The 11,638-nt window shown below is 42.8% G+C and overlaps 2 protein-coding genes across 2 annotated transcripts; one reads left to right on the forward strand and one right to left on the reverse strand.

Annotated features, from left to right (window-relative positions):
- The first annotated feature begins 1,587 nt into the window (after nucleotides 1-1,587).
- On the forward strand, nucleotides 1,588-5,410 carry LOC131248510 (probable (S)-N-methylcoclaurine 3'-hydroxylase isozyme 2). The gene is made up of 2 exons (XM_058248820.1): nucleotides 1,588-2,501; nucleotides 4,571-5,410. The coding sequence occupies exons 1-2, from the start codon at nucleotides 1,635-1,637 to the stop codon at nucleotides 5,177-5,179; spliced, it is 1,476 nt and encodes a 491-aa protein (XP_058104803.1). The 5' UTR covers nucleotides 1,588-1,634; the 3' UTR covers nucleotides 5,180-5,410.
- A 921-nt stretch (nucleotides 5,411-6,331) lies between these two features.
- On the reverse strand, nucleotides 6,332-9,634 carry LOC131248509 (scarecrow-like protein 28). Its single transcript, XM_058248819.1, has 2 exons — nucleotides 9,410-9,634; nucleotides 6,332-9,305 (listed from the first exon to the last, which is right to left on the reverse strand). The coding sequence occupies exon 2, from the start codon at nucleotides 8,801-8,803 to the stop codon at nucleotides 6,761-6,763; it is 2,043 nt and encodes a 680-aa protein (XP_058104802.1). The 5' UTR covers nucleotides 8,804-9,305; nucleotides 9,410-9,634; the 3' UTR covers nucleotides 6,332-6,760.
- Nucleotides 9,635-11,638: the final 2,004 nt, after the last annotated feature.

Raw genomic sequence — 11,638 nt, forward strand, 5'->3', positions numbered from 1 at the left:
CTTGATTACACGATGGAAAATCAATTGACGGTTAAAAATGAAAAATATCCTACGCTCTAGTTTCCACAAACAAGTGTCCACGAATCAGAGGTTAGAATTGCTCACCCAATCTGATTTTCAGACAATTGAGTTAGCCGCAGTGGCTTCAACAAAGTCTGTTTAATTAATTTAATGCTCTAGAGATATGGCTCCGCCATACTCTAGTTTGCCAGGTGTGTGGTCCTCTAATTAATAGGTCTAGTTTTTGGGCAAGAAAACTACAGTGGGACCCACATGTAGATCAATGCCACATATGCATGCCGTTGAAGCTCAATCAGAATGTAAGATACTATGGCATTTGATCCATCTGATATTTAGGTTATGATTTACATACAGCGGCCGGACGAACTTGGTTTGGGGCTTGCGAAGTAAAACCTAGGCCGTAGCGAGCCTGAGTCAATGATGGCCCAAAGTAAATTGAACCGAGCCCGGTCCGTGATGATGTGCACAGCCCGAACCACGCAACCTACTTTTGGGGAAGATCTGGGTTGTTCATTAAGTGTGCCCGATCATGCATGATATAGGACAAAATTGCCTTTGAAATCCTAAATGGGCTGGACAAAAAATGCTCTAGCCACGTGAGTGAAACTTTCATGACATCCAATCCGTCCATCAGCTACTCTGCATCACGTTCAACTAAATTTTAACAAGTCAGGTAGGCCACAATCCATGAAAAAGTTGGCATGGGAGTATGAACGTTAGTTTTGTTTTGGGCCCATCTTGATGATTGTATGCTATCCAATCCATTCATATGATGTGCCTCATCAGGATAAAAGAACTAGCCAAAAATCAGAGCATTCCAAAACTCAGGTGGGTCATATCACATAAATTTAGAGGTTTTTATATATAATTTTATGGGATGGCCCATCTGAGTATTGAATCATCGTGATTTTTGGAATTAATACCAAATAAAGAGTGATGTAACTGATGGACGGGGTGGATTTCACGCACGTTAAGTCTTTTCCCTACGTTAGAGAAAGTGGTCCAGGGAGGTCCCTAAGGCCAGGTACGCAAGTCATGGGGAGGTATGAATGAAAGTTAGCTTGACTTTCTTTGTTTCATGTGGTGGAAGTGATCCAGAGGTCTGCTGAGCCCACATGCGGGTGTAACATAGCTCAGGTACACACCACACATGTGCCAGCATGGCATGATAGGTCCCACATCCAATCCATCCATCAGAATGGCACCAAACCCAGGAATCAACTTCATCCACTGATCAGGTGATCTACAGTTTGCAAAATAAAATTAAAATGTACGGCTCTGAAAATCTTAGTTGAATTTTTCTAACCATCTATCTGTTTCCAATATTCAGGCCCACATGCTGATTGGACCAGATTTTATTTTTGGGCAACCATGTATAAAGGTCAAACCAACCTGATGGATGGATTAGATCTCTCATCATATATACCATGCTGAGGGGCGTGCACACAAGCTTTGTTACACACGTTGATGCATGTAACATTATCTTTCTTCTTCTACAGGAATCGTCATTATTTTATAGTGGGCCGGCAAGGTGGGCCATTCTCCCTTCACATACCTTAAAAAGCCTAACTACTCCTCCTCTATTGGAAAGGTCAGCAAACTCCACTGAAATCATGGCAACAGGATCTCTTCTCTTCCCTATCTTCTTCCTGTTACCTATCATCTTCCTCATCTTCAACCATCTAAGACGTACATCTTCAAAGGGCCCACTTCCACCAGGCCCACGCCCATGGCCCATCATAGGCAACCTTCTCCACATGGGAAAGAAGCCCCATATACAGCTAGCTCACTTAGCCCAAGCACATGGCCCACTCATCTCACTGAAGCTAGGCACTCAGCTCATTGTAGTTGGATCCTCCCCGGCCGCGGCCACCGAGATCCTCAAGACCCATGACCGCCTACTCTCGGCTCGTTACGTTCCACACACAACACCTGCACAGAGATCGAGCCGGAATGGATCGTCGATGGTGTGGGCAGCTGAGTGTAGTGGCCAGTGGAAGTTCCTTCGCACCCTTTGTAGGACAGAGCTGTTTGCGGCGAAGGCGATCGATGGACAAGCGTCTATAAGAGAGAAGAAGGTGATGGAGATGGTGGGCCATTTGGGTGCAAAGGAAGGTGAGGTGATCAAGGTGGGGCAGGTGGTATTTGCTAGTGTGTTTAATATGTTAGCTAATGTAATTTTCTCAAGGGATTTCATTGAAATGGAAGAGAGGGAAGATAGTGGAGGAATGAAAGAGATTGTATGGAGGATGATGGAGTTGGGGACTGCTATAAATATAGTAGACTTGTATCCTATGTTAGATGGGTTTGATATACAAGGATTGAATAAGAAGGCCTTGAAGTATGTTGAGAAGGTTCATGCAACATGGGAAGTTCTTGTTAGGGAAAGGAGGGGAGGGAAAGGTTCAAAACAGTGTGATTTCTTGGATGTTATGCTGGAAAATGGATTTAGCAATGATCAAATCAATACCTTAGCCCTGGTATGAATCTCTCTCTCTCTCTCTCTCTCTCTCTCTCTCTCTCTCTCTGCCTGATTTTTCTTCCTAATATGATGGTGGGGCCTACCATTTTCATGGTACTAAAGTCATGCACAAGTGAGATGTTAGGGGGAAAGATGGTAAGTTACCACTTGTGTGGTAGTTCTCCTTATGAGTCATGAGATGGAAACAACATTGTAGGTGTAGGTTATACAAATCCCCTGTAACCATGACATGGACCAATTAAAATTGTTGTATAAACGATTTTCCTACATGATTTGTGGTAATTGTAAACACAAATAATATGTGGCCCCGCGAATTACTTTTAAGAGATTTGTCTGCATGAAATGATTATTTTTACCCTTTTCACTTTCGGCTGCACACAGCACTTTTTATTGATCCACAAAATGGATTACGGGCAATTTGCATCCATGTCTAATGAGAACTGTTTATCAAAGTTAATTAATTAATAATTGGATAAGACTCCTTTGATAGTCATTCTCCTTACATGTGACGCACTCATAGATGTCTACCAATGCTATCTAAAGGATGGTGCATCTCTCTGGAATAGCAGTGATCAACAAAATTTTAACCATTCAATTGATGGGCCATTGTCCCATGATGAATGGCCCAGACCATTGGCCCTAAAGTTGCTTATGTCTATTTTGTTCAGGACATGCTTGTTATGCGAAAAATCAGTCATGATCGGAATGGTCTACTAATTAGGTAAGCTACACTATTCGAATCAATGGGCAGGAGGTAGGGAATCAATATACATCTATGACCCACATGATGAGTGGATTGGTCTGATTGTTGGCCCACTTGATCTTACAGGTCCAGCTGACCTGTACGGTCATGTAGAGTGGGTCACTGACACTTTCATAGCAAAGATGGAACAAAGAAAGCCCGATCGAAGGCAGAAACGATCCGGACAGTCAGGACCTTAAATCCGTCGTATCTCACAAACCGAGATGAGTTTTTCGACATATTATTTATGATTTTGGGTAGGAGAAGCTACTTAAGCCAACCAACCTGCTATGCCAGGTTGCCCACGCCGGATTTGCGAGATTCCATTAGATCAATGGCCAAAAGTCCAGTTTATTTTTTTTACTATAAATAAGTTGTAGTTCGAGTATAACTTTTGATCCTTTGAGTTGTAGAAGTTGTGCCCAACATGAAAAGGGATTAGAAAAATTAGGAGAATAATGTGATTGGGCCAAATTGGGAACTTACTAATTTTGGCCGAAGACCATGAAGTCTAGTAGGAATGGAGGTCTATTTATAGTAAGTCATGTTTTTAGGGTGTTTGAGTCGGAGCTTGAGTCTAAAACTCCGTCCTAGGTTCGAGTTCCTTATTTAAAGAGTTGTAATTTCATTTTATTTTTATTTTTTGTCATCAATCAAATTATTTCAAATTTATTAGAAACGATTTTTTTACTTTTATCCCTCGTGGATTTGAGGAAGCTTTCTGAGGAATCCAGAGTAGATATCCCCTGAGGAAGGCGGTGATCGACCTCATCATGTCCCTCCCTGCGTCATATGGCTAGTGCCTTTTCGGCTCGATTAGGACCAGGCCTAGGCAGGCCAACCCAGCCGGGGTAAATCCAACCTTGGCTTGGCCATCTGACATCAGAAGTAAAATAGCCAGTGGTCCAAATTCGAACTGCAAAGTCATAAGATTACCATCTTCTCAATGTAATTTTTGGTTATGCTCCAACACCAGTGGATTAGTGATTTGGCTTAGAGATTTTTGGTTGAAAAAGATCCAATCAATAAATGCATGCATTCCTTCCCATTTGTATTTGAATTAGAAATCTAGGTTGTGTTTGTTGATTTGAATGATGAACAATCAGACAGAAGCTCTTACATCACTATCCAGTTCGATAGACGACTTATGAAGTTTGGTTTTGGCCCGTTTGGAATTTCAAGTCTTGTGGCAGGAAATGGGAGCCTGCCCAATCAATCCATTTGACATTTCCCACTTCCCCAAAACCAAAATGAATCAATCTTGATTTGGGTGGTACTCAAAGCAGGCTTGGCGTAGTTTAATAACAGTTCTCTTACATTTGCAGGAGCTGTTAATTGCTGGATCCGACACTACTGCCTCAACGATCGAGTGGGCAATGGCAGAACTTATAAAGAGCCCAGAAGCCATGAACAAAGCTCAGGAAGAACTCAAAAGAGAGATTAAAGGAAACATTGTTAAAGAGTCTGATCTACCTCAACTCTCCTACCTACAGGCCTGTGTAAAGGAGACATTGAGATTGCACCCTCCAGCACCACTCCTCCTTCCTCACCAGGCCCCAGAGACATGCACATTGATGAATTATACTATTCCCAAGGACACCCAAGTGCAAGTGAACGTGTGGGCGATGGGAAGAGACCCTGTAACATGGAAAGATCCCTTATCGTTCACGCCAGAGCGTTTCATCAGTTCGGACTTGGATTACAAAGGCAACGATTTCGAGTTCATACCCTTCGGTGCTGGAAGGAGAATTTGCCCAGGACTACCCATGGCGACTCGGCAAGTTCACTTAATTCTGGCTTCTTTAATCCACTGCTTTGATTGGTGTCTTCCACATGACATGGACCCAACCCAGCTCGACATGAATGAGAAGTTTGGGGTCACACTGCAGAAGGAAAATCCTCTCCTTCTTATCCCTAAACTTAGAAATGTGTAAGTTGTTTCCAGCAAGGACTGCTAAAATCACATACATCATAGGCACACCAGATCAGCGGTCAGGATGTTGTACGTGTGTTCAGTGTTTCCTGTGATGTGTGATATTGGCATTCTTCCTTAGTCTTTTCCTTTGGGAAAAGGAAGATTGTTCATTACATATTTTCCCGTTAATATCGTTGACTTGGTATTCTGTTTATTAAAGTATCTTTCAACAGCAACAATGCGTGTTATCGATCTTACTGTATTTGGTGAAATTTTTGTACCCATGGACCGACCGTCACCATTGCATCAGACTGTAAGATCTTAGATGTCCAATTGCATCTCTTATTCGGATGGGTGTGTACATTGCACTTGGTATGAGTGACCCAATTGCATCTTTTATTCAGATGGGTGTATACATTGCAACTGGTATGAGTCATCAGACTGTAAGATCTTAAATGTCCAATTGCATCTCTTATTCCGATGGGTGTGTGCATTGCACTTGGTATGAGCGACCCATTCGCATCTTTTATTCAGATGGGTGTATACATTACAACTGGTATGAATCATCAGACTGTAAGATCTTAAATGTCCAATTGAATCTCTTATTCGGATGGGTGTGTACATTGCACTTGGTATGAGCAACCCAATCGCATCTTTTATTCAGATGGGTGTATACATTGCAACTGGTATGAGTGACTGAAAGATCTTAAATGTCCAATCGCATCCTAAAGATCTTAGACTAATTTCGCTTCCTAACATTCATACCGAGTAAGTAGCCAAAAGACTGTAATTACATTTCTTTCAAATCCAACTTGAAATGTTACGCAATTACAATTTGGAGCTCAGACCCTTTTTTAAATAAAAATAAATAAATTATTACACACGCACCGACACCCCACACACACTCACACCACCGCGGGATTTCACGACAATGAGTACTCTGAACCCATCAACTCGTGTTGACACTCATGTGAGTCTACCACTGAAGCATGAGTAAAGGACCCCTCAGACCCTCAATATGAATTAACTTCAGTTTGATTGTGTATCCAAACACAACCTAAACAAAATTTGAATAAAATGACAGGTGCTCATCGTAAATCATGGTTAAAATAATCAATCAATCACACATATAGAAGAAGATGGCCACAAAAATATCCAATGCTAAGAAAGATTGACACATACAATTCAATGATATTATTTCACATACATAGGTCCCAAACAACATCGTAAGCCATTACAAAACCCCAACCAAAAAAGGTTAAAAAATAAAAGAGAAAATATTACAAAAAGAATACCAACATACATAAAGAATAGAAGACCTGATATTGTTCTCCCCCCTAATAGGAAGAAAAGAATCAAAGAATGCCCACAAAACAATAAAAGACTCCAAATGATGCTAAAATGAACTCTAAACAATCTACTTCTAGAAGAACTGAAATGGGTATAAAGCTATTACTCTTCTTGAAATGGTATTTGAGCTTTCTGATGATAATGCCAACAGCAAGCAAAGAATCAAAGAATAGAAATATAGCTTTCCTACCTACAAGAAAGAATTTTCTGTTGAAAAGAAAGAAAGAAAAAAAAAACCATCTCTCCATCATCAACCAGGCTGAGATAAAGAGGAGGAGCTGCCAGCGAAATCGACCGGTGCCCACGCTGAAACTGTGTATAGAGGCTGATCTAACCAGCTGAGAGTAAGCCCGCCGCCATCTTCGCCTTGCTTCTCCACCCTGTAGTTCTCGCACGAGAACATCTTCAACAGCATTCGACTCTGAAGGGTCTCCCTCTCTCCGACACCCACGCATCTAAATCCTCCTTCCTCCATCAATCTCCTCCATGTCCCAAAACTCTCATGCCTCTCGATTCTCTCGTTCCCTTCACATGCAACTATGTTTCTAATCTCCCTAGCAAACATCTCCTCCACCTTGATCCTAGCCGGGCTGTCTAACGGTAGACTAGAGTCGATCGAGTCAAAGATAGCGGAGTAGTATTTCATCGAATTGGAAAACCTTGTTTCCCAGCTGGCGTCGTTGTGATCTGCTTCTTGCTCCGCCATAAGGACAACAGTCGGGTTAGTGCTCCGAATCAGCCCCAACAAGTCTCTGAAAGCCCCACCATTGTCGTCATAAAGTGCCTTATGCAACTGGAGCATGCAATTCACGGCCACGGTCTCTTTCTCCTTCACGTGAAGCATCCACAGCCTCACGTCCTCCAACCTGTCCACAACAGCATGGAATTCGAAGGGAAGATTCAAGGCTGCCGCGAACCCTGCCAGTCTCTCACCTGTGTCTTGGAGCTCTTGTTTTGATTCACCAATCCCCGTAATCCGGACATGGGTTGGGGGATTAGGCCTGGAAGCCAAGCTTTGGAACAGACCAGGCCACTGAAGCCCCTGTTTGATGTCGAAATCTATGATGTGGACGCGATCTTTTCCTTCGAATGCTCTCAGCACCATCTCATTCGATGTGAAGTGGAGGAATTTCGGGATCGGGCTAATGTGGTTGAGAAGTTGGAATGCAGTGGCCACCTCATCCTCTGTTCTGTCGAGATCTCTAGGGACAACGATATGGAAAATGTGGGGCCAGAGCTTGACAGTTCGGATAGCTATAGCTTCTGTGAAGTATGCTACCACCCGGTGAATTGGAGTTCCTTCAGGAGAGGCAAGCTGGCCCAACCGAGACAGGAACTGGCTGATAGCTGCGAAGTTCTTAGTTCCTATCGATTCAACGCAGGCCATGAGCAAGCTTACAAGCTCAAGACCCTGATGCTCCGAGTGGATATTCTCATGGCCCGCTGCTCCGTGACCCTCCGAATGGTAAGGGACCTGGGACCCATTCCCTGTTTCATGATCAGAAGAGTTCTTATTCAATTTCAAACTCAAGCTATGGGTATCTGATGATGTGCTTGAACTCGACTTCGTCTGCTTAGGCCCTTCGCTTGTATCAGCATCCTTATCGCCTTTATCTGTGATTTCTGTCACAATAGATTCCACCCAAGGATTGTTCAACAGTGGAATTGGAGCGAAGATCGGCTCCGTGTGTGGAAAACAGACCCTTTCTTCCTCAGCTGAAGATGACATAGAAAAAGGAAGCGGAGGAGGAGGAGGATCGAGGCTTGTAATGCCCAGCATCGATCGAGGCTCCTCAACCATCCGATGAAACCAGAGATCCCCACCACACAATTGGCTAACGCTTAGCCTCTCTCCTTCTGAAGAATTGTCCGGCGTCGTGTTATCACTGCTACTCCTTTTCCTCTTGGCTCTGTTTATGCAAGATTCCTCCGATGAGCTCTGCTCAGAGAAGCGTTTCAAGCTCTTCTTCTTCTTCTCCCAGAACCCATCTTCAATCTCTCTTCTTCCTTCCCAAAATGTCGATTGTGTGGAAATTGGAGACGGGCACCGAACGTTTCTCCGAATAGAGCAATTACCCATGCCTTCAATTGGTTTTTCCACTGAAAGGCCGACGGCCCTCGATGGTTGCAATCGTGGGGCAGCCTCTTTTCGTGTGAAGCTGCAAGGGAGATCCAATCGCTGCGTACTCATCGAACCCAATTTCTGTTGGAAATGGCAAGCTTTTAACTGCACGGAAGCCTCACTCTTCAATCGGTGCCTTGGCGACAGCAGCGTAGGGCACCCAGCCAACATCCTCTATACTCTTCCAATTTTCTTTTTCTATTTTAGAAATTCAATTCAACCCCTTGTTTTTCCTTTTCCTTATATCTCCCTCAAATCTATGTTTTTTCTGTAATTTTCTTAAAATTCAAACAATCTTTCGCACTCTTTAACGACAAAACCGAGAGAAAGATATCGGAAAATTTCAGTAGTTGAAAATCTGGGCTGAATGTAATTAAGCACAAGAAATGAAAATGATAGAAGAATTGAGCTGTACGAATAATGCTATAAATGAATCTGGGTTTCTAAATTTGGAAAAAGAAAGAAAGAATACAAAGAATCCGAAGCTTTTGAAGAATCCAAAGAATCAAAAGAATGTGTAAAATAAAAATTCCTTCTCTACACCTACCATAAAAACCAATCTCGGATTTCAAACATGGCTGGAGAAATTCATTGGAGAGAGCTGGATATCTTCCGCCAAATGCTGCCGAGTCGACATCCGGAGGACCTGAGAAGAACCGATCGGCGCTCGCAGCTGAAATTCAGGAGAAATTTCAAGCCCCAATCAGCATCTGAAAGCTGAAAACTCTCCATAACAGCTGAATCTGTATCTGAAGTAGAAACCCAAATGAGAAAAACCTTCAGAAGTGGAAGAAGAAGAAGATTTATGCTGGAAGAGGCATTGGATTTTTGAAGTGGGGTTTTGTTCTTCTCCTCATTTCTTTCGCTTTCATGGCCGGGTCGTGTTCTTTCGTCTGGCCGTTTGGTTCGATTTCAGGAAGCATGAAAGGAGGGTTACTGTGAAAAAGGGTGATTTCTCAGGATTTTTGGAATGTTCTCGTTCTGGCCGTCGGATGCGGATCCGACGGTCTGGGTAGCAGTCAATATGACCGTTGGGGGCTGATGATATGGTCAACATGACCGTTGTAGCGGTGGAGTACGGATGGGTCGGAGATTTCATTTTGGCGTTTGCTGCGATTCGGGGTGACGGTGCACGTGAGATGCACATGATTCGACTGGTCACGTCCGTTGTGGAGTTATATGATACTCAGGATCCGTATGACACTTGATACTCAGGCACTCATAAGTTAAACAACTAGCTAATATTAACTCAAATAAACCGTATAGATTGTGAAATTTACTGTTTATAAACATAGTAATGATTGAAATATTCTAATCTCTGATTCGTGGACACATGTTTGAGGAACTAGGACCATTGGATATCATTTTCGACCGTCCAATAAATGTCCATTTATCCGAGATTTTAATGATAAAATAAGATTAATTTTTTATTAATAATACATCATTACAAAAGATCATAATTTTGAACGTTTAATTTGACTATCTTTATGGTACATATGCAATTTCTAAGTAGTTTCTAAGTGCCTGCGTATCATGTATCAGACTCCGCTAGAGTATCAAAGTTTTTCTCTCGTGTCGGTTTTAGTGACCGTTGGCCTTGCATGACGATTCTGCCATCATTGTTGTCTCGTACTCCGCGGACTACTGAAGTGAATTCGTTGTTCGCTAGTTGATCGATGTTTATGAGTCATCGGAACCGTTAAAGAGGTAGACCACACTACCATTAGGCTTGAAAGAACTACAAGTTTCTAAAAACGATCCTAAAATTCAGATCTATAGAGAGCTAAATTCATAGAGTGGTTAATGGTTCACATTAAGAACACTTTTTAAACGGATGGGATCATCTTTACGGAAAAGGAAGACCGTCCATGACGAGGCCATGGTAGCATCTACCTCCTGAAGTGGGTCTCATGCCGATGATCCACTTGGCCCAACTTGTAGACGGGCTGCCTTCTTCTAAGGGGATACGGTAGAGCAGTCTCTTCACTGTACACATGGCAGGATTCTAGTCTTATCTGCTATGGATGAAAAACGTAAAACCATCACACTCGCATGGTAACTGTGTTGACGTGGCAAAGCTCTGTGAGCCCACCATGATAGATGTGTTAGATCCACATCGTACATTCATTTACACTCGAAGTGGATTGGCTGGTGTACCACACATCAGCTGTATAGCTGGTGTATTTACGTCAGCAAGTTCTGTGGTCCCGTCATGAGCTATGTGTTATATCCAAACCGTCCATACATTTTCGAGAGCTCGTCGTGAGGCTTTGGACGAAAAATAAAACGATATAACGAATCAAGAGGACCACACTGAAAAAAGCGTTTGGGGATTGAACGTCTATATAGACCAGCCAATCCGCTTCGGTTATATCCACATCGTACATTCATTCGGAGACGGATTGGCTACTGTCCTACCACTGGCCAATGACTAGTGGTCGGTGCTCCGTGGTCCCCACCATGATGTATGTGTTTCATCCATGCCGTCCGCTCACTCTTCCCGGTCATTTTATGGTATGAGCCCAAAAATGAGGTTGATCCAAATCTCGTGTAATGGGGTGTGCTACTACTCTACCCACAGTGTCTTGGAGGAACTGGGATTCCCAATTTGTCCGAAGCCTTTCAGAGAGAAGAGTTTCGATGGGTTTCAAACTCTTCTACCTCACGTGTATAAATCAGAGATGGGTCCTAATCTATCACCAACGACAAAAACTCAATCTCATCGCGTCTTCTCTAAAGGATGTAAGGAAAGAAAGATCCCGACATTCCATTTTCATGACGATGGCATCACAGCAAGTTAAGCCATCTATTCCTTCAAATCTCCATATCCAATGCACAGCAAAGTCCTTCGACAATTCCGCATTATTAGATCTTATAGTTGGTAGGGCGTATAGTGTCGATTGAACACCCATCATTAAGGGCCAGTTTAGGTATCTGGTTTACGGGGTTTTACGAGAGATAGAGTTATCTAATCCTACAAATGACCATTTTAGCCTTGTTTGGATG

This window comes from Magnolia sinica, chromosome 6, assembly GCF_029962835.1.
Source record: "Magnolia sinica isolate HGM2019 chromosome 6, MsV1, whole genome shotgun sequence".
Lineage (NCBI taxonomy): Eukaryota > Viridiplantae > Streptophyta > Magnoliopsida > Magnoliales > Magnoliaceae > Magnolia > Magnolia sinica.

Bases quoted from the DNA above. Each gene is read 5' to 3' on its own strand.
- LOC131248510 (XM_058248820.1), top strand. From the start codon at position 1,635: ATGGCAACAGGATCTCTTCTCTTCCCTATCTTCTTCCTGTTACCTATC. The intron at 2,502-4,570 runs GTATGAATCTCT...TTACATTTGCAG, and splicing joins AAATCAATACCTTAGCCCTG to GAGCTGTTAATTGCTGGATC.
- LOC131248509 (XM_058248819.1), bottom strand. From the start codon at position 8,803: ATGTTGGCTGGGTGCCCTACGCTGCTGTCGCCAAGGCACCGATTGAAG.